Genomic DNA, 23,002 nt, shown 5'->3' on the forward strand with positions numbered 1-23,002 from the left:
TTTGTCGGCTTCAGCCTCACATTGAGTATGTGATTCAGATGGCCGCAGTGGAGATAATGACTGCCCAGTTGACTTACTTGAAAATGTGACATCCTACAATAACAAAACATCATAAATCACAAAAGCATACCAAAAACAGTGACATCCTACAATATTTATTGCAATGCAACTCAGAAATCACAAACAACACATCAACCTACCTCTTGCAGGCATGCATTTACGTCTCCTACTACTGCATCAGGCTCATCAACAGCAACCACAACAGCTTCGGGTTGTGCTCCTTCTGCACTCCTACATGATGCAAAAGCTTCCTCCAAATTTTTACGGGCTGCCTCCTCTTCTCTCTTCCATTCCCGACGTTTGTCTTCTAAACTTTTGGTCAAAAACTCTTCAAACTCAACATCCCTAGGGTACCACTCAAGCATCAACAATGGTGACACTGTTTTCTTCAACTCAGCCGCCAGTTCTCTCTTCTTTGTTGGTTTAGGTTTGGGCACAATAATTGTTTCAGGCTCGTCAATCTCCTCAAGCACAACTTTGGATTTTTTCCTATCTTTGACAAACTTTAGAAACTCCTCCGCTTCTTCCCTCCGCTTCTTCAATAAGGCTGCCGGGTACCACTCAAGCATCAACAATGGTGACACTGTTTTCTTCAACTCAGCCGCCAGTTCTCTCTTCTTTGTTGGTTTAGGTTTGGGCACAATAATTGTTTCAGGCTCGTCAATCTCCTCAAGCACAACTTTGGATTTTTTCCTATCTTTGACAAACTTTAGAAACTCCTCCGCTTCTTCAATAAGGCTGCCGCCGCCATCATCTCGACGACGTAAATGGGAACTAGCCTTGTGCTAGTAGCCGCAACCTCGAGAAAAGCGGCCAAATGTGGGTCGTCAGTCATGGGCATCAGCTCACCATGTATGTCAACGCCCATACAATCACCACTATACCTTGGATGAACGTAATAGAACTCGCAGACGGTTTTCCTATCATACTTCAACCTTAACACCATACTGGAGAGATCCAATAGCTCGAATTGGTTAATATTACAATAGTCAAACAATGTCAAGTGACCCCCAACATACTTCTTCTGTCCATTGATTTCGAAGAGTGAACCACCGTGATGAAATGCAACGGAAAACCTCCCAGGATGGTCCCCTTAGAAAAATAGAAAAAATTACCAAAATTAATCCAACAAATGTCACATTAGGCCCTAAACCCTAATCACCGAAGAACACAAGGTAATCAAAACAAATTCCCAAAACTAACAATTTTCGAAACCCTAAATTAAATCACAAAATTGGGTACGTGACCGATTTGTGAAATATAAAATTGAACTTACTGTATTCTTCTTCTAGGTAAAAGATATCCAACGCAGGATTGCGGATGTCCCAGGTTTCTGGGTCGACGTCGAATACATCCGGACGACCGCGTCTAGGAGACGGTGGCGGAGACGAAGACGGAGATGGAGTCGGAGACGGAGAAGGAGACGGAGACGGAGACGAAGACGCCGGCGGGCACGGATGCTTTTTCCGCCGCGACGACGAGGGCGGCGGTGCCGGAGGCTTTTTCCGCCGCGACGAGGACGAGGACGCTCCACCGGTAGCAGTTCATTTTCGTTTAGGCGGCATTGATGAATGGCGTCTGTGAGAGAGAGAATGGAGGGAATGGAGGGACTAAAAGTGAAAGTGAATTGGAGGGAAGTGAAAATAAGTGATTTAATTTATTTCCTCTCTAATATTTCCCTCAATCTATTCATCACAAAAAATTTCATTTCAGGTAAAACAAAAAATTTCACACTATTCTGCGTGTGAGAAGCCAAACGTCGCACAAGTATAAGTGAGAGAGATGAGAGATTTGACATTTCCATCACATCATTGGGGGCTGTCTGTCAGCATCACTGCATGTTGCAGTGAACATGCAGAGGCGGTGCAACAAATGGGCGAAAATGCCCTTCAAGGGCTTAGGGGTGTTATTGTCCGAAAATACCTGGTTTGTGAATTTAGTTTTTGTTAGACCCCTGCAGTGGGATTTTTTTTTGTTAGGGGTCAACGGTGCAACAAGTCGAAAAGTCAGGGACCTTTTATGCAGTTCACTCAATATTACTCTTTCCATCCACAAAAATAGGTAATTTTTTCCATTTTGTCCACCAACATTAGACTACTTTCTAAATATGAAAATTTTGAAACATTTAATAATAATGTGAAGCCTACAATCCACTAACACTACTCATCTCTTACATCCCTCTTACTTAACTTTACCAATTTCACATTAAAACTCGTGTCATACACAACTATATCTATTTTTGATGGACGGAGGGAGTGTTTTTTAAATCTCATGCTGAAAAAAATTCAATCATATACGATAAAAAGGAAAAAAATAATAATTTTTTTTTTAAAAAAGGTGCAAAATGTCAGTCTATCAGTATTACTACAATAAAGATCAAAGTGGTCTGAAAAAAAATTTAATGAATGGGCGGGATAATATTACTGCATAGTTTAAAACTAGTTTAATTCACATTTTTCTAATTCTTTTTTAATATCGAAACTCATTGACACTTAAATTCGAAAGAAATGCATTGGGAGATTTTTTTGATTTCGTCATGTAATGTATTAATTTGGTTGGATAATAACATATTAAAGCCCAATAAAAATTTGTTGAAACATCAAAATAACTAAAACAAGCTGGAACCTAATAGTTTCAAATTTGTTTAATTAATAAGATGTAGTAGTTATTTCAAGGACTGATTATTGTCATTCTTATCCATGAGACCACACCGTTATGCTAATTATTATACTATGAACTTTTTTTTTGTAAAAAAAAAATTTGGGAGATATGTGGCTGAGCTTGAATACATGGGATAAGACCATATCGCTATGTAAATGATTATATCAATTTTGTTTCTTTATAATCATATGTTCATACACGTCAGTTATATAAGAAAGGTCATAAATTCTACATTTGCCAAGTGTTGACTCGAAGGTAGGTGCATACTAATCAACGAGTTTCAACGGAATATTTCTTCTTGTTTTGGAAAACACCCCAAATTAAATAAATGAGGCCGTGGTGGCCTTCTAGATTCATAATTGGACTTGGACCAAACCAGTCATATTCTCTAAAGTTAGGTGAATATTCTATTTAAATCGCTCTCACTTCACTTTTAATATATTGATTCAGGGTTCGTTACAAATTGGTTAAAAGAGCTCTTTATATTCCCCAACTTTTACAACCCATAAATATAACTTATTGTTAGTCATCATTATCAACCTTTTGCCTAAAATATTACCAGTACTTAGCAATAGAATGGATGCATCACACCATATATTCTTCATGATCCAATACCATAATTTATAAATAAAAGTTGAATTAACTAAAATCCAATAACATTTCGGTATAACATAAACCGTTTAGATGACGATAACAATGAAATATGAACCCTAAACAATTAGGCGACAGGCATATTGGCAAGCCGCTTGAGATTGAAGGGCATAATAGAAGTCGGGCCGCCCGCCCACAAGGCCTTGCTAATGAGCTCACAAGTCCGTTCCGATGGATGAAAGTAATCCCAAAACAAGTATTCATTTGGATTCTTACACAATTTGTAGCCCACCTTCCCGCATTGCACCTGTCCTCCTAGTTTCCCAGATCCACAACAAGCGTTCTCCACATCCACAAACCCTGTCCAACACAATCAAATTTATGAATTAACTACAACATAATTCTCATAAACACTAGTAGTATAGTAAATTTGATGAACTACACCAATATTAAATCAGTAAATGAAATGTCACACCAATATTAAACCCCACCTGCACAACCCACATGGAAATTCATTTACTACTAGTAGTAGTATTTCTCAGTATAATGGTAGAATGATATTTGGAATTAAAAGAGCAGAAGAAATTACCATAACGCGTAGGATGTGCTCGATAGGTTTGGATAGTTTCATAAACACGTCCAAAAACAGCGATGGTGCCGGGATGGGTGCGAGGCAAAACGTTCACCAAATTCTGCAACCCCATGTTGTATTTCATGACCATTTTATTCAACTTGTCGTAGCATTTTCCGAGGGGGGCACCGGGCAGATTGGACCTAGCCGGGGCGCAGCCGACCGGGCCTAGTCCGAACAAGGCGACACGGCGGGCCCCTAGGCTAACGATGTTATCGACGAAGTTGTGGATTTGTCCGAGCATGGTTTGTATATAGGCCTCGGGTGTTGAGGTTGATGGATCAAAGTAGCTGAATATGTCGTTCGATCCTGATTCTATCAAGAACAAGGAATCTTTTACGACTTTTCTGTCTATTTGATTTTTTTGGACTAGTGATTTGAATTGTTGCAATTGGACTTGGATTGCTGTCACTCCCTGCACATTCATACAAATCAATTCATCAACATATTTTCGTGATACTAGCTACTTCATTAGTCACAAAAAGTGGAGAGTAAAGTGGCAAACTAATGTTAAATTTCCTAAATAGGAAAAAGAAAATTATGGGCGGAAGCCTCGAATGATGATAAAGGGTATTAACAAAATACTCTTTTTTCACCTAATTCTCAATTAAGTAGTATATTAAAATTCCAATTAATGTTTATTAATCACAACCCTTGAATTGATAATGAGATTATTTTATAGAACTGAAACCATTAAAGAGCTAAAAATTCTAAATTAAAATGCAGCCTTTAAAATTTCATGTTTCTGAGCCCACAAGCCCAGAACATATTCTTCTGTAAATTATCATCACACCAACAAACATGGCCTTCAATTCAATTGGAAGTTAGAAACAGTGCATTCACATTTCACACATATAATTATCAAATTTTTAATCAAGAGAATCATTTTCATATGCAGATGAAGCTATGATTTTATGAGAGAGAGAGAATAAATATATACTGACAGAAATTGTATTGGTGGACGGAAGAACTCCGCTGCCGGCGCTGGCGAAATTGATTCCGTTGGCCGGAAATTTCTTTTCCGTTCCGTTCATCACCTCCATGTATGGCTTTTGCAGTGGAATGCCTAAATACTCAGCTGCACACACACGCACTTAATTCACCGATCAATTTCCCAATAAATTAATGTGTGGACTTACAGATGAAGTCGGCGACGGTTCTGCCGTTGGTGAATCTTCCGGTGGGGCGGCCGAAGAAGCTGGATCCATAGGGCGGGAAATCCGCCTGAACGGTGCAATTTGGGATGTAGGGGTTGTTTCCGGCGTCCAAGAGCGAGTCCCCAAATATGAAAATTGCCGGAATTTTAGATCCGATGGCGGAAGCTGCTAGAAGAAATAGAATGACGGAGACGAGCAGCAACCGTGTCTCCATTTTTACCAGTGATTTTGTAGAAATTAAATTAATCAATTAGTTGAGTAAAGTTGTTGTGAATTTTGCACATATATAGAGAGAGAGGTGTTATGTCGGGAAAACGAGGAAGACGACATAGCAACACTAACTAAATGCATGCATGGCTTCGATCACCATATTGTTTTATGCCAACTCTTCTTCAACTGTTCAACACCAATTTGTAGTTTTCTTCTTCATTTGAAACTCCTATTTATTAAATAAAACTTGATTACTTATTATAGTATTGCTTTCTGCGCAATATGAGAAAGGAATCGATGTTGATTTCCAAGAAAACCACTTTCAACCAAATGGTAAAGAGTAGCTACTATGAATCGTCTGAAGCGGTTATAACTTCCCAATTTGACGTCACACTCACCCTCGCTTTTTTGTTCGCCTTACTTTCCTAGTATGTATTTCCATTCAAACTTAAATACTAGTACTTCATTTTCACCATGAAAATCTATGTAGTAATATTGTTTAATGTAATATAAAAATGTTTTCATTTTTATAAGAATGTCCATTTGAATGAAACATTAGTAAAAATATGTTCATTTGAGTAGAATAAAGTGAGTATTTTTACTACAGCCAGTTCCGGATCAAAACTGGATAAGGGTGTAGCCTATCTCTGCAAAAGGCTGACGGAAGTAGCCGGTATTATGCGTATACCGGTGTCTAACCGTAGCCTTAATTTTGGTTTCCCCAAATTGAAACTACATAAACCAGTGTCTAACCATAACCTTGATTTTGGTTTTCTCGAAATCAAACTGTTGGTTTCTGTAGGTTCACAGCTAGGCGTGTATGCATTCAATTTCAGGCCATAGTATGCAAAAAAACTAGAAAACTGGTTTAAAATCAATTTTTTAAATTGTTTCAAATTATAAATTTTCTCTACTATTTTTATAATAGAGACAGACATGTCTGCAAAACATGGACCCTATAATGTTACTTGATGATTGATCAAAGACGGACCTGCTGAGATTCCAAGAACTTAGCTAGGACACTCGTCAAAAGAGCGACATGAAAGTGTTCACCGAGGACGGGGTCAGATGAATAGGTTGGCTAGTTAAGAGAACTACGTGAACTTTGATTCCTCATACAATTAAGGATACGTAGACAGCTCAACTTTAATTTTATAAATCTAAATTTTAAGTTTAATATGAGCTCAAACACTTTTCTTTATCTTTTTTAGACTACATTAGCTTTGATTCATCAACGCAGTTGAGGATATCTGGATATGTATGCAACTCGATTAAAATTTTAAAAACTTAGCTTTCAATATTTAAGTTGACCTCAAGCTATTTTCCTTTATTATCTTTTCCCTAGATTTTGCTTATAGTTATAGTAGTAGTATTATAAGCCAAACAAAGAAAAGTTGTGAAGAGGAAAAATAATCAAAAGTCATGAACAGTGATGGGCCTAGACTTTTGAATCAAAGAGAATACATTTTTGGAACTCATATTCTATATTCGGTATCAAGAGGACTTAGTTCAGCGCGCCTTGGGACGACGACGTATGTAGATGGATGCCATCATGCAATCATGCAACAATGCGCCTTGAGGAGAGTGGCAATGGCATTGAAGGTTTACCGTTTAAAGGAGAAGTGCTAATGTCACACGAGAGTTGTATATCGCTTTTTAACCTACCGTTAAAGTGGGACGACTTCTAAATGCTATAATGAAAATCTTCATTATTTTTAATTAACTATTACTCCTAATTATAAAATTATTAATTCTAGGATTCCTAACTAGCATTTCCAGAGCAAATGATAAAAAAAATTTAGAGGCGTTTACTTTTTGTTTTATTTTGATCAAATGATAAAATTTATCTGTCATTTCTTCTTCAGTCAAACAACCGCCATATGCATTATGATGGATTGAAGTATCAGCTAAGGTCAGACGTCTCTCTCTCTCTTCCACAAATAATAGATGAATTTACTCGTAATCATATAAATAGCTATAACACTTAATATTATTTTATTACTAGTTGATGCTCTATTATAATTGAAGCATAAATGTGAAGCGCATGCAGATTCTCTATAAATAACTAGTCCAAAACACAACCCCATGCAACAAACGCTAACACAAACATGGCTCAGTATTATGCTACTCTTCATTGCTTCCAACACCCTCGGACTTGTGTCCGAATCACATCCAGCTCGCTAGCGGATTCAAACCGCAGAACAGAGCTGAATATGGGCAGCCCAACTAAGGAAAGCTCATTGTTAGGCCTCTACGCCATGAATGGTGGAGAGGGGCAGTATAGCTATGCACTAAACTCTTCTTACCAGGTAAAAATATCTCTAAATATTTTAGTACTTGCACAGGAAGTAACTTATTTATGATGCTATGAAACAGAAATCTAAGATCAAGAAATTACTTTGTTAGTTTCTAACCTGTTTCCTCCTTTTACTGCAGAGAGGAGTAATAGATGTTGCAAAGCCAGTAATTGAAGAAGGAATAGCAGCCAAACTTGATATTAGCCACCTCTCTTCAACCCAAACATCGACTTTACGGATTGCTGATTTTGGCTGTTCAACAGGAACGAACTCATTTCCTTATATTCAGATAATCACTCAAGCCATTGAGAAGAAGCTAATAGCAGAAAAAGGGCAAATTTCCCAAATCCCCGAGTTTCATGTGTTCTTCAATGATCAGCTAATTAACGATTTCAACACCCTTTTCCGATCACTCCCACCCCAAATAAATTATTATGCTGCAGGAGTGCCTGGTCCTTTTCATGGTCGCCTTTTCCCCAAGGCATCCCTTGATTTTGCTTACTGCACTTGTGCCCTTAACTGGCTTTCTCAGGTGCCAAAGGCTGTGGCAGACCATATGTCTCCGGCATGGAACAAAGGCAAGGTTCACTACACAGGGGCCAAACAAGAAGTGGTTGAGGCCTATTCGCATCATTATGCTCATGATATCAAGTCATTCCTAGAAGCTAGGGCAGAGGAGCTGGTGGCTGGAGGACTACTGGCTCTTCTAGTTCCGGCAGACCCTGCCTTTAAGAGCTCCGCCACATCCTTCACTACCCCAACGGAAATTGATCTTCTAGGTTCTTGCCTATTGGATATGGCCAATAAGGTGAAGTTCGATATTCACTTTCTAAAAAAGATAGTAACAATTTGCCTACCTTTTTTTTGTTAATGGGACATAATTCTAGTTCTAGGACATCATTGTACACCCTAATATTCTGCCTGGAAAACCATATATCTCCTTCAAACATGTTCCTATAAACAGAAGCCCGAAATAGAGAAATCTATAGCAAATAAAGGCATTATATTCTGACTAAGCCATCTAACCACTATACAGATTTGAAAAGGGAGAGACGCACACACGGAGAGAATCAGATGTGCCTAAGGAAAACGTTTTTTAAGGCACCAAAAAATAGTTATAAAGTGCTAATTCAACATATTTGCAGGGAATAATTAGCGAACAAAAGGTAGACACGTTCAACTTTCCATTGTATTTTACCATCCCCCAAGAGCTGAAGGAGATAATTGAGAGGAGTAACAGTTTCACTATCGAAAGGATGGAAATACTTGACAATCCAGGGAAGCGCACCTTGTGCAGCGCCAAAGCACGAGCTACATACCTCAGGGCAGTCTTTGAGGGAATGCTGATAAATCACTTTGGAAGTGAAATCATGGATGGACTATTTGACTGCTACGAGAAGAAAATTGCAGCTTCACCACATTTCCTGGACCCTGACAATGAGAAATCAATAATAATATTTGTACTCCTCAAGCGCAAAGATGAGTGATAACCTAATACTTTTCTTATATACAGCCACATCCCATATCAAAAGCAAAGTCCATCTAAACTGTTATCAGCTTGTACTGTGCTACCCATTTGGGTTTGCTAGATATTCTACAGAATAAAGTTATGTACTCAAGCAATATTTAGGGTGAATCCTGAAACTTTCAATGGATATTCAGGAAGTATATGAATAATTTACTGATGCATCAATCACATATGCTGCATGGTAAAAACCCTTTAACCTGATAAGAGCATGTTACAATACAACATTATACGAGTATCAAACTAAAACAGCTCAAGGAAAATTAAACTCCGAGATTCCACAAGTTGTAATTACAGTGGTAACAAAATATGCTCCGATGGTATTAAATATTTATATTATAGCTATATATAGGAAAAAGCACACAAGCACACAATTATTATCATATACAACTGAGGTGCTAAACCTCTATAATGATATACAAAATAATGAATAAACCACAAACTCTAGGCACCCAACACATTTGCAAGATCAGTTACAGTTCAATATTGAAGAAGCCGACACCACAATCTCTCTAATGTCTGAACAATGATATTGGAGGAAATCAATATGAAGTCATTGACACAGATAGTAAGTAAAATTCACTGTCTGTAGTAGCCACTCTGGTTGGAAGGTGGATATGGAGGTGTAATAGTGTAAGGAGGGCGCGGCATTGATCCAGCTTGCTGAGGAGGGGCATTGTAGTATTGACCCCGCCAACCAGGATATGCAGGTTGCCCATATTCATGGCTCGCTGGAGGTTGTTGCTGTTGGGGAGGCTGATATGAACTTGAAACGGGTGCATGATAGGGAGGTGTAGGTTGTTGCTGGCTTCTATATGGAGGAGTTTGAGAATATATGGGCATAGTTGGCTGCTGTGGTGGTTGGTAAGTGGAAACCGAAGGTTGAGATGAGTTTGGCACGTACCCCGGATCCTGCTGCTGTTGAGAATTGATTCTTTGAGTCTGATGAGGCTGCCCAGCAGAAGGAAATGAGTAACTAGCAGTGTTTTTTCCATCCTGGAAACTAAGACCAGACATCTGCTTCTGAACATCTTCAAGCATCTCACGACACTGGATATTTCTAGTCATCACAAAATCACTGCACTGTTGCTTTACGATTGTGATAGCGTCCTGTTTTGCAACACAAACCCAAATAAAGAAGATAGTCAGATAAATGAATCTTCATGGTTATAACAGAAACTAGAGAATAACCCTGTTGAATGGTGTTCCTAAGGAAATAGGACAAATTAAGAAGTTGTTCTTATATAAGCTCCTTTGAAGTTTCCAGTAATCATTTTAGAAAAAACCTTGAATTATAATCAATTTAATTACACCTTCCACATTAGTAACATCTTAGCAAACACCCGAAAATTAAACTACTCATCCAGTTATTCTTATTGGTAGTTTATGCTTGTGACATGAAGTAAGTCCTCCACATCTAGCCTTGTCCACATAAAGATTTTATCTTCTCCTCTGTTCCTATAGTTACAATCATTTTGACAGGTATTTTTAAACCCATAGGGCAGATGTAGAAGGCACCTGAATACATCTCATTAAGGGATTCAGTAGCAGTATGATCCAGGCCTATTACTTGCAACTTTCAAGTAACTTCTATACTTACTATGCAGAAACATCACATTTACTTCTTGATTACAATCAATTTCAACCTCCATTAAAGGGTAACATAAAACTGCAGTCCCAAGCATGACATTTATACCTGAAGGGTGACATAAAACTTCAGTCCTTCATTGATGTTGTCCTTAATTTCACGGAACTTTGCTATGGCAGCTTCAATCTGTCTGTATCCATTTTCGCGGGATGCTGTCAATTAAAAGCAAGAGAAAATCAATACACAGTAAGCAAAATAGTTAACTTTTAAGCATCATTACTGGTCTTAAATATTTCAAGCAAATTCAATTCAAAAAAGTACATTAACTATCTTCGCATGTACCAAGTTCAGCAATAATTCATCATATACCATCACTAACTGCAAGAAAAGGATGCAAAGAAGAAAAGAAATTCATATCAAGAATTATCAGCAAAGATCAAAATAGCAAGGATCCCAAGCATGCTTTTGGAAGGCAAAGGGCAATGCAGTTGATTTTATGAATTCCAGTTATTCTGTTATTTTTATATAGTTGGGCCGAGTCCTAATCCATGGGCCCGCATGGCTTGGTTAGAGTTTGTATTTAGTCTTTCTTTTTTAGTTGTTCAAGTCATGCTTTGAATTAGAGTATTTGGTAGGCGAGTTTATGCGTCAGGACTGTCAGCAATATTATTTCTGATTTTCCACTCTTCACTCTTATCAGAAATTTTCAAGCAAACTGGTTGAGAATGTTAATAGTCATTTGCATATTATACAATAATGTTAAACATTATGATTTAATATTGTCCAGGCTGCCAGTTTAAAGTTTTGGAAGAATCTGATGAGTGATGACGTACTCGAGAAGCATTAGCAAATAGAACTACCCACATGAGAACTATACGTCACACTGCAATAACCCATTATATCCTTTATTATCTTGTCAATCAATGTGAATGCTTAATTGTTTATGAATTCTTAAATAGACAAAGACAAGTATCAAGATGATAGTTAAATCTATTCAATATCATAATCACCAGCTTTGATTGGATAGATCAGCAAAATGGATTACAAAATGTCCAGGCATGCCATGTATAACCCCAGAACATCACGAACTAGATAATGTACCTTTATAATCTTCTAGGTTGAAGATAGCAGCGAACTCATCATTTTGAGCCTGTACAAAATTAATGCTTAGTTAACGAATAATTTCATAAATGAATAATAAAGCTTTTAATCACATCCGCTTTGTAATCACTAATCCATTTCAACAAACATTGGGTAAGAAGGCAGTGCAGAAGGAAATATTTAAAAGAGATTCAGAGAGGCAGCTCAAAAGATAATGTTAAATGAACTACTCGAATGCCTTCATCTGCCTGACAAGTCATCTACAATAAAGGAACCTCCCTGCAGTGCGCTCTTCCTTGAATTATTCAGTCATGCAATACTTGTTAATACAAAGAACAAAATGCATTTCGACCGGTCGTAGTTCTCAATCATTTTGTGGCACCGAGCGTGGCTAAGCCATCTAAGATGGGGGAAGAGCTAATGCACAGGAAAGAAGCTTATTTCTCAAATTACTTTTTTTTGGCAGAAAGCTCGACCATTTTTGGGGATGGGGGTTCTTCAGCTAGCCTCTTTATGAAGGAATAACATTCTTTTACATGTATCACATTCTCGGGTTAGAGAAAATACACACTTACAGTTCACTTCTAGACCTCACAGAACAATTGATTCAATTGATCAAGAAGTTTTACTTGATTAAATAATGGATACATCCTGTCGGTTTTTGAGAGAACAGTATAAAGTGTATATAAATGTTAAAAAAAATCTCATTTTGAATGCAGATGAGGGTTAAGAGTCAGATAATTTTATACCCAAATTTAACTGCTGATGCGACAGTCAGACTAACGTTGTCCCAAGTTTTTCAATCAGAAAATTGTTGAAAAGAAGTTCATGCACATGCACAATATATGCAAAATTTGCATGTAGGTGACCGTGATGAAGAGATGTAACCAGAGTCCAAACCTAACAGACCTGGATTTCAGTTAACAAGTGTTCCTGAGAATCAAGGTTCTCAGCAATTTCTTGACAAATGCTGTCATATTTCGATAACTCCTTCCTGAAAAGATCCTCTTGAGATCCAGTAGATGTCATCAACTTAGGTAGAATGTCATCCTGAACCATAGCACAGTAAGTCAACCAAATGTGATAACAATCAATTAAACTATGCAAGAAATGTATATGGCCAAGCAACATAAATTAGTTATATTTACATGAGTTCATTTGAAAAACTGAACTGATTTGTAAGAATTATAAGTAGCTGTGAATACTAAGACCACATCAATGTTAGTCATAGATATCATTTCTTCGGAACTCATGAGCTGCTAACATCCAGTTTTTGTTCAGCCTATAATTCATTTTGACCTTCAGTAATTGAGGAGCATAGATCTTCACTAACATTTTCAACGCAACTGATGTATTCTAAAAGAATGGAATCCTAGTCATTTGATTGGGGGGGGGGGGGGGGTTGTGAATTAACTTTGAATACAGTGAGAGAAGAAGTACATAGGTAGTAAAATCAAGTTCAGTTAAAATGGTCCCTCTTAATTTCCAACAAACTGGATCAGAACATATCCATGGAAAATAGAAATGTAGCTCCTTGTCTTTGGATCAGCCCTATGATATCAGACTATTCATTAACAATAAGAATATAGTAGTAATAGTTTGGAGTTGTAAAAAAGTAAATACGCAGCTCAATATTCTCATTTTAAAATGCATATGCCCAATGATGAAACACAAAATATATCAGAACACTCAGATCATGCGCAGAGAAATACAGTTTTTAAGTAGTTGTAAACTGGATAAGTCATGAGAAACATGGCCACATACTGCACTGGAATGTGCTAAACTCATTATTCCCATTCTAAAAATCATATGCCCAATGATCCAACACAAAATATATCAGATGGCTCAGATCATGTGAGAGACGTACAGTTTTAAGTAGTTGAAAACTCAATATGTAAGATAAGAAACATGGGCCACATAAAAATTGGAATGTGCCAAGTTTGAGATTAGGAACTAAATAAAACCCCCAGTGAATTACTGAATGCATATTACCTTCCTCTTCATCTCTTTTAGCATGTCCTCCAGCCCTGCTCTGTGAGAACCAAGAATCTCCAATTGCCTCTGCAGACACACATAAAGAGTTAGAAGATTCTTGATACAGAACTTTCAGAGTGGTCTTTGAGAAACTACAAAATTCCCATCTATTATTCTGCATATCAATGCTCAATCATGGCGTGCAGAGTCAAAACTTTTCACCACCATTCTCAGCTATAAATTCATGGCTATAACTTTTCAAAGTTGAGAATAATAAAAAAAATGAATCAACAAATAAAGAAACAGTATCTAGTGCACACTAATTGCTAACTTTTCAAAGTTCATTCATGCATATCCAAGACTCATATCAGGTAAAAATTGAATATTTCCAGCCCTATAAGAAGTTTGAGATATTTGATCATTGGTTTTAAAAAGTAAGAAAAGGCCTCCAAAAAACAGATACCAAATTCTGCTTCAAGGCTCCAACCACAGCATCTTCATTTGCATCGAGAGACATTATAGGCCTGGCGAGAGTTGGCAGAGCAGATTCAATCTATCACAAGCCAACAATGAGAAATCATGAGTATTATGTTTTTGCCAAAAGAATCTACAGCAAAAAGGGTGACAAGATAATACTCCACCCATCCCGTAAAACATTATCCATTTTGCCATTTTAGTTTGTCCCCCAAAACATTACTCATTCCATTTGTGGTAACTGCCCCACCTGTACCCCGTATATTTTCTCCTTGCTCAATCAACTTATTCACAATTGAATACACTACCCTTATAATAAAATGTGGGCCTATTTTTTCACTCATCTACACACTTACCTAGCATTTATTAATCCATGAGCCCGTAAAATGGGCCACGTTTTAAGGAACGAAGGGAGGATTTGAAAACAATAGAGACAAGTTACATTGTTCTCTTTTACACTTTGAAGCACTTGATTATAATACAACATAGATCTAGTATAATCCCTCCGTCCCACAAGAATATGCACTCTTTCCTTTTTAGTCCGTTTCACAAGAATATGCACTTTCTAATTTTGGAAAGTCTTTTCTCTCTAATGAGGTGGGACTCATTCTCCACTAACAATACTTCAATTACTTTTTTCTCTCTACCCCTCTCTTACTTTACCAATTATACATTAAAACCAGTGCCGAACCCAAATTGCATATTCTTAGGGGACAGAGGGAGTATTATTTGTTTTGCGGGGAGAAAAACTTACAAGCTCTAAATTAAAGAAAATTGGAAAATTAAGAAGTTCAAATCCTATATGAACACCCTAGGCAGTCAACCATGAACAATCTTGAGTTATAAGATTCCTTATTAGGTGTATGATAAAGATCCCACAAACCGCAAGGAGGTCTATGAGCCTATCAAGCTATCATATTGAGGAATCAAGTAGACCATGATGTATTTTAGACACAGATGTGCGGCCAAGATGTTCATAGTCAACCAATATTTTCTAAATGTCCTTTTTACAAGTCCCGGGGAAATACTCAAAAAGTTTACTTCAAGATATCAAGGACTGCAAAACTAGACTACCAAGTGAGGTTCAAAGGCTTACTGGACGGCAGTCAAGGATTGACAAAAGTGCTGCGTTTTCTCTAACGGATCTTTCGATGCGAGCATCACTTTCTGCAGCTTGCTTCAGATTAGCTGTAAACCTATTTAATCTGTCCTGCAAATTCTTTGTCAGGGTACTCGATTGAGGTCGTGTCCACCGACTTCCAAATTGGTTTCTAAACTGTGAATCCTCTGTTGTCTCCTTCTGCAACTGTTCCTCTATCTGTACCAACATCTCATGGTTTACCCTCCTTAAATCTTTCAGTTGCTGAAGCTCAGCTTCCAAACCAGCTGGGCCACCACATATCTGCACTGCTTCCACCTCTTCTTTTAGTGCAGTTGGTAGAGTGAAGTTCCCTTCCAGAGCAAGAATAGAGTCAGGCAAATCCATTTCCTTTAGTCTCACTCGAGCTAGTTCACTTCCTTGCTGTAATTTCTCAGCCTGGGTCCTAGTAATTTCATCAAGCATTTCGGTGTATCTAGAAAGGGCTTTGGCACTACTATCAGGAACAAGACTTGCAAACATCCTCTCCCTGCTTGCATCCAACACCTCACCCATTGGCATAGGCTTCACCATAGCAAATGCGGGAAGTGGTGATAACGAACTAGCAGGAGGAACCCTCATTAGGTACACTCTGTCATTTTCCTTCATAGCCCTTTCCAGATTGTGGTTCATACTAATCTCTAATTTGTTAATTGCATCCAAGAGCTGTTGGGATGCCCCTCTAGGAGCTGTTTTTTTGGCCTCAGATAAGGCATTAACCCCACTTTTTAAGCGTGCAATTTCCTCTGCAATTTCTTCTTTATCATGTAGCTCTAAACTATACCTATAGCAAGCCTCTGCATAAAACAAAGCTGCTTTTAGCTGAACATGGGCAATCCAGCCTTTGTCAAGGTGCTGATTTAAAGGGGCAACAGCCAACGGTGCAAAAGCTTCCTCGTAGAATAGCCCAGTCTGTAATCAAGGTCATTTAAATTATTGTCAAATGAAATTAAACTTAAAGACTTGAACTGCTGTAGATTATATAATTATTTTATTATAGACATTCTGTAACAGAAATATAATAGTAATAAAGCAAAATGGAAAAAACACCTTCGTCAGAAGTCAATAGTTCCTTCAGGTAAACAATCTATCACTTAATGAAAGTAATTGACACAACCAAGTCATCAACCAAATACTATGTATTGACTACAGGCAGATAAATTCATAAGAATATCTTTCCTGGTTTCCATATGACAGAAGAAATATTGCAGGAGCATGAAGAGATCTCTTCAATTTAACAGTCAAAACTGAAAGAAAGACACTGAGAACTAGATACATCAGCAACCCACCAGGTACCTAACAAGGCATATTTCCAGGACGACTAGACCTCCAAAGAAAACATATAGCAATTTAAAGAAACACATTTTCCTCTTTCCCACTCTCACTTTCTATTTAACACCAAGCATGGGAGCTGATAAGACCTCCAAGAAAACCATAGAAGTTTCCACACCTAATTTATGATATACTACTCCCTCCGTCCCACAAAAGATGTCACACTTGTGGGACGGCACGGGATTTTAGGAGGTTTTGTTTTGTGTGTTAAATGGAGAGAGAAAATATAATTTTTATATTCACGTGAGAGAGAACTTTTTCCTAAAAAGGAAATGTGACATCTTTTGTGGGACAAACTAAAAAGAAAGTGTGACATCTTTTGTGGGACGGAGGGAGTACTATATTTGTAAACAAAAGAAGATCTGACAAAGTGAGCAAACCCAGACACAGTAGAATAAAAACTGGGTCATCTTAAAGCTTTGAAGAATTTTATATGTATTCGCCAAGAATAAACCATAAGGAAATAGATCTTCTTAGGATTGTCTCCATTCCCTATATATATATTCTAAATTTTAGCCAAGCACTTCTAAAACATAATGCCCGCAGACAAGCAAAGGATTATCAGGAAAACCTTAGCTGACACATATACCTGTCTTGAAATCTTCGCGCAGACTCCAGCACTGCTTCCCTTTGCTATGGTATTCTCATACACACATTCCTGTGCCTGAGCTAACATCAGCCTCTCCAGCATCCCCACGCACTCAACTGATATATCCAGTGTGATTGAGCTACCAACCGATGCTTTCATTGCAACATTATCTCTCAAAAATGCAAATGCCCCAGCCGCTGCTATAAATGAATGTGAAGCCTGCCTCCTGCCCTCCACAGCAGACCGATCAAAACTTAGTCCCATTTGACTGTGCACTGCCCCCAAATTAAATAACACAGCAGCTTTTTCTACACAGACAAATTAGGACAATGAAAATTCAATTCACATGAGCATATAGTGAGATTGAGCGAGAAAAAGGATTTCATATTTCCTGCAATTGAGTTAGTCAAGTAATTTATGCTTGAATTACTAATAATCAACAAAACTCTTGAAGTAAACAAAACCTCCTAAATTGATGAGGTTACACCTTTCCTTAATTTAGGTTGCTTCTCCCAACGAAGAAACTCAGCTGTGAAGAGCCATTGGACAAACATATAAAAGGAAAGGCCAAAGCTAGGTTACATCTACCAAGTATATAGACCATCAGCTATGAACATCATTCCTTGATAGAATTGCAATTTCCAGAATGACGCTAAGGGATATGAACATTTCGCCTCACAGCAACAATCGCACATGCAAACTCTCACAGCAAGATTATAACACGAACTTCATAATCAATCAGTAGAACACAAGCACCTACCGAGATGTACGTTCTGCTGAGAAGCCTTCTGGCGGTTCTTAAACGCGTCAAACCAAGTGAAGGACACCGTATTGACGTGATCCTTGTCCGGCGAAATCGGAAACCTAGACTCCACCGCGCATAGGGCTTTATAGTAATTCTGGAGGAGGTCGCGGCGAGCTGAGAGCGAGTCGGATCCGGCGCCGCGCTCGACGTCGGAGCGGAGCTGCTTGAGAGTGTCGAGATCATCCTCCAGATTCTGCGCCTCGCGCTCGGAGTAATTGATGGCGATGAAGTTGCGCAGCGGCCTGTAGAGGTCGAGAGAGTTGGTCTTTTTCTCGAGGATCGCCAGCATGACGTTGGTGAGAGTAGTCGACGACGCCGATGCCATTAATTACGGTTGATCGGCGGCGATTGATCGGAGAACTCTAGGTGATACCCAAACTTATTCAGAGTTCAGACAGAATACAAGTAAATATCGTTGTGGTTGGGAATTGCTAAATTTTGGGAATCGGTAACTATCTTCTAGATTTTATTTTGCCAATTTTTTTAATTTGCTTAATTGGAAAGCAAGAGACTTATTTGCCTGTGATGATAACCGAATTTAATCAAAGTTTGTTGAATATTTTTTTCTTTTCTTTATCTTTATTATTGAAGTTATAGGAGTATTGTTATTTTATAAATTACAAAAAATTATGAATTTTAATTAAATTATGTTCCATCTCATAATTTTAAAAATATGCCGGAAAAAATATAAGCTTTAATTTATTTTTGTTATTTTATAGTGAAAATTTATAGTTAGTGTTCATATTTTTCAACTAAATAATGCGTGTTTTCTTTATGAATAAATTACATTATTTAATTTGTTGACAGTAAAGTTTATGTACACGTATAATTTTTCGACTCTGAAATATTTGAGTTTAAATCTGAATATCATAGATTTTATGAATGAGTTTTAAAATTGTGGAACAGATATCAATCTTCGTAATTATTTTGATAATTTATTCTTATTTTTTATTTTGGATAAAAAAAACCACGTATATCCTATCCGGGATTTTTAAATGTTTTATTTGCAAGCACGTCATCCGCAGTGAGACCATTATTAAAAAAATGGTTTCTTGTTTACAAGGATTGTTGAATTTTTATGAATATACTAGTAAATTTTTATTAAGTAACTTATAAAATATAGTTAACCTAAAACGATGCTAGACTTCATAATCCAAGGTTTTGCCCATTTTCACGCGTGTGTAGCAACGACAAAACTCTAATTTATCTACAATTATAAATTTATAATAAGTACACCATTTTCCAATAACAACGTGAACTTTCATTATTGTTCTATAATTATCAATCCAAAAAGAGATCCTATATTTTGCCTATGCATTATGCAAGATGATACCAATAAAACTTATTCCACATAATAAAAATACGAGACTGAAACCAAAGTGGATACTGCAATCTGATCATTATTGATTTTATTTTTGATACATTGATCAGAAAATAATATTATCCTACTACTGTTTCAGCAGATACATTGATGCTGAACATAAATGGTGATTTCACAGTAACCAAAATTTACTACATGTCACCTCATCAAAAATTCTTCAAAATCTTTTCACTCGACACTCCATCACCCACAACAATAGAGGTCACCTCCTGCAACAAGATAATCGTTAAATTGGGATTGTTGTTCAAGTAAACTTTATTTTTTTTCCTCACTGTATATTTGAATATTAACGCTCAAACAGAGCATTCAGCACAGCCCTAAAATTACCACAAAAATTATATTCAGATTTCAGATTGATCCCAATTCAATAATAGGAGTAAAATCTTCCTATGTATTTGCCAGCTATAAATATATGCAACACATCTTATTTGATCACAGCAAAAACTAAAATGAAAAATCTCTAGCATGAAGGATAGGTGACAGTGGAATTAGCAAATCTTGTAAATCCACTGTGATCATTCGTGCTAATCTGTCTACAATAACATTTTAATGGGTGACAAAGCATACCAATGTTCAGAAGTGCTTAGTTCTTAGCTTTAAGGTTCTTTGTTTTCCACATACTGACCTTAAAGTTTCCATCTTTATGTATGGATATCTAAATGTTTCTTCAGATCCAAATAGATACAAAAGGGGGTCCGAAGATCCAAAGGGATTAGCAAAGCCTGATTGATGCGACGCTATAATATGACTGGCTATTAAGAATGAATTGATATACTAACAGAAAAGGGCAAAATACCAAACTAATTAAAACCACTCTCATAAGGGTGGCTAGTGATGATATTTTTAAAAATTCTTGATAAGAACTAACCTCAGCCATCTGCTTTTGGCCACAGAGAACCACGCCGGTAGACTGTGGGTTGGTGATATTTTTATTTCTAGCTAAAGCATCCTGCAAAATAGTAGTATTGAGATAATATGAACTTGCCATTTACACATACACACAAACAAAATCAAGGTTCATAGAAGCAAATGTGCTATTGACCTGTACATAGCCTTTCTGCCCTGTCCAACCATCACCGGGTTGGGATAGTACAGGTACAATATTGACTCCCGAAGATTCCCAGGCTTTAAACCTCTCCTGCATCAATATTCATTTTAGGGCAAGATGTTCTTCAATCTTCACTCCATATCAAGATCACATATTTCAACCCTTTGCTATAAAATTTACAAAGACAACAACTGACCTGATATGCCATCTTGTTAAGGTCTCTAGCTCCATAATAGAGCCTGACATCAGATCTCTTTTCAGCACCAAAGCCTGCCTCGATTAAAGACCGTATGGGGCTATACATTAAAAAAGAAGAAAAAGTGAACAGAAGGGAAAGGGATCACACTAATCATAATCTAAATACTAATACTAATAAAATCAGAGTATTTCTTTCCCTTTAGACGTAATTCCTGAATAGAAAAATGACCATTATGAACCACAGGTAATGCACGGGGAAAAGCACTCTACTGTATTACTACATTCCAGAACCAAGAACGTGATCAATATCCTGAACAATTTTATTGACCAAAGGTGACTAATCAAACATACCTAACCTTAAAACTGGCATGGGCATTACCAAACGATTATTTAAAAAGTAATCCAATGCTGAAAAGAAAACAAAACATAGAGAGACATACAAACTTATTAATGACACATTGACGCCTGAGGGAATTTACATGCATGTTATGCCTACCATATTCTCCCCAGTACATCCCTTTCCCGGCCTAAGAATACAGTTAACATGCGACTCATTCTCTATTTCTCTTTAAACAAGGTTGTCACATATATTTTCAGGTATTACCCCAAAATAAACAGATCATGAACGCCCTAAGGACTTTCGTTATGAGCTTTGTATGCCTGCTAAATTATGCTCAGTGCATCTATTTCCCAGCCTACCGATATACAGTTACCATATGACACATTATCACAAACATTGGGTTGCAACTGAAAACACCATTCAATATACGACCTCAAGTATGAAGAAAGTAAACTGAACAAGTCTGCAAAAAGTTCATATTTATAGTTCCTAAATGTGGAGCAGCGTACAAGTTAGCATTGTAGTTTCTACTGTTTGAGTTTAAGTTTAACTGTTTAAGCGACTAAATTTGTGTCATCTTAATCCCTAGTTTATCACCTTAAATGATAGTGTGAAATGTTAATCTAATTTGTATATTTAGTTATACCTAATTCCCGATCCGGTGGCGAAAATTAGCACGGTCTGATAAGATTCAGGCGGAGAGATTTGGTCGACATCGAATCCTTTGCCCATGGCCGGACTCAGCTCCACGAGATCACCTTTCTGTAGCCCGCAGAGGAGCTCCGCAGTCGATCCAGCGACTGATTTCACCAAAAACTCGAACACGCCGTTAGACGCGGCGGCCGATGGCGGTGATGCAATTGCGAGGAACGATGGCTTGGATTCAGGCTCCGGGAGGCGGAGCTGTAAATACTGCCCCGCCTTCGTGTAAGAGGCGGCGAGCTCGGGGGATTCCGAGACGTCGATGGTGATGCTGAAGAGTGATTCGGCGGCGGGAGAGATTTTCAGCAGAGGCGTCGGGGTCCAGAGAGTCGTGTCCTGGCGGACGGCGGCGGCGGATACGGCGAGGCTGCGGCGGCGGAGGTGGTGAGAGAGGTGGTGAAGGGGGCGAAGTTTGGAGAGGGTCATTGGTGGGACATGGGAGCTGAGTGTGGGCGAGTGAATCGTGACCGCCATTTTTGGTTAGGTTTGTATGTGAATTGCGGGGTGGTGGTCGCAGAGGAGGCTAGAAAGCGCCGCCGCGGATGCAGGGCCGGGATGGTGTGGCGGTGCTTTACTGAGGTGCGTGTGGGTGTACTCGAGAAGCGGTAGGTTTGACGTGGCGGCTGTTGATAGGTTTCTGAGATTACATTTTCTAGTGAATAGTGATATAGGACTACTGAGATTAAATATTACTCCCTCCGTCCTGGCTAAAATGACACATTGCTTAGCCGGCACGAGATTTTAGGAGTTATTGGTTAAAGTGTTTAATTGGAGAGAGAGAAGGTGAGTGTAAGTATAAAGTAAAGAGATAAAGAAAGATGAATATTTTAATAGGAGTGAGAAAAAGTGGTTGAGTGTATTAATTGGAGAGAGAAAGTTACCAAAAAGGAAACGTGTCATCTTAGTTGGGACAAACTAAAAAGGAAAACGTGTCATCTTAAGCGGGACGGCGGAAGCAGTAGACATTTGATTATTTGAAGAACGAATTCCACGGTAGTTCACTGTCTATAATTTTAGTGACTAATTGTTTTTGGTTAAAAATGTCTTATTGTCATTCGTATCAGAGAGTACATATTTGAAGTACGACATAGGCGTAATTACATGTCGGTAATTTTAGTGACTAATTGTTTTGGTTAAACTTATTGAGATTATCTTATTTTGAGTTAAAGGCCAAAAATGGTCCTTAATATATGGTTGTTT

At 37.8% G+C, this 23,002-nt stretch overlaps 4 protein-coding genes across 6 annotated transcripts in view; 1 reads left to right on the forward strand and 3 right to left on the reverse strand.

Moving 5' to 3' along the window:
• LOC125204156 (GDSL esterase/lipase 6) overlaps positions 1-5,562 on the reverse strand; it is a 6,570-nt gene extending 1,008 nt beyond the window's left edge. Inside the window, exons 1-4 of one of the 2 annotated variants that reach the window (XM_048102723.1) lie at positions 5,083-5,562; positions 4,888-5,021; positions 3,902-4,358; positions 3,361-3,672 (exon numbers count right to left, since the gene is read on the reverse strand). In XM_048102723.1, coding sequence (XP_047958680.1) covers positions 3,440-3,672; positions 3,902-4,358; positions 4,888-5,021; positions 5,083-5,314 — 1,056 coding nt within the window. In that variant the 5' untranslated portion in view covers positions 5,315-5,562 and the 3' untranslated portion in view covers positions 3,361-3,439. Of the gene's footprint in view, positions 1-3,360; positions 3,673-3,901; positions 4,359-4,887; positions 5,022-5,082 lie in introns of those variants that run through there. The other variant, XM_048102724.1, reaches the window with a different exon arrangement.
• A 1,856-nt stretch (positions 5,563-7,418) lies between these two features.
• On the forward strand, positions 7,419-9,243 carry LOC125204158 (loganic acid O-methyltransferase). The gene is made up of 3 exons (XM_048102725.1): positions 7,419-7,619; positions 7,747-8,415; positions 8,753-9,243. Exons 1-3 carry the CDS (start codon positions 7,419-7,421, stop codon positions 9,092-9,094), a joined length of 1,212 nt encoding a protein of 403 aa, XP_047958682.1. The 3' UTR covers positions 9,095-9,243.
• A 207-nt stretch (positions 9,244-9,450) lies between these two features.
• On the reverse strand, positions 9,451-18,578 carry LOC125204155 (vacuolar-sorting protein BRO1-like). Of its 2 annotated transcripts, none has more exons than XM_048102721.1 (9): positions 18,089-18,578; positions 17,329-17,636; positions 15,366-16,319; positions 14,259-14,348; positions 13,814-13,882; positions 12,731-12,871; positions 11,822-11,870; positions 10,829-10,932; positions 9,451-10,242 (listed from the first exon to the last, which is right to left on the reverse strand). In XM_048102721.1, exons 1-9 carry the CDS (start codon positions 18,456-18,458, stop codon positions 9,712-9,714), a joined length of 2,616 nt encoding a protein of 871 aa, XP_047958678.1. In that variant the 5' UTR covers positions 18,459-18,578; the 3' UTR covers positions 9,451-9,711. The 2 variants fall into 2 exon arrangements, with proteins under 2 accessions (XP_047958678.1, XP_047958679.1); XM_048102722.1 differs by having other exon boundaries at positions 17,329-17,554; positions 18,089-18,214.
• Positions 18,579-19,502: 924 nt separating this feature from the next.
• LOC125203161 (fruit protein pKIWI502) lies at positions 19,503-22,435 on the reverse strand. Its single transcript, XM_048101461.1, has 5 exons — positions 21,747-22,435; positions 20,759-20,858; positions 20,557-20,652; positions 20,383-20,463; positions 19,503-19,723 (listed from the first exon to the last, which is right to left on the reverse strand). Exons 1-5 carry the CDS (start codon positions 22,274-22,276, stop codon positions 19,661-19,663), a joined length of 870 nt encoding a protein of 289 aa, XP_047957418.1. The 5' UTR covers positions 22,277-22,435; the 3' UTR covers positions 19,503-19,660.
• Between the last annotated feature and the right edge of the window lie 567 nt (positions 22,436-23,002).

Source organism: Salvia hispanica, chromosome 2 (genome assembly GCF_023119035.1).
Source record: "Salvia hispanica cultivar TCC Black 2014 chromosome 2, UniMelb_Shisp_WGS_1.0, whole genome shotgun sequence".
Classification (NCBI taxonomy): Eukaryota; Viridiplantae; Streptophyta; class Magnoliopsida; order Lamiales; family Lamiaceae; genus Salvia; species Salvia hispanica.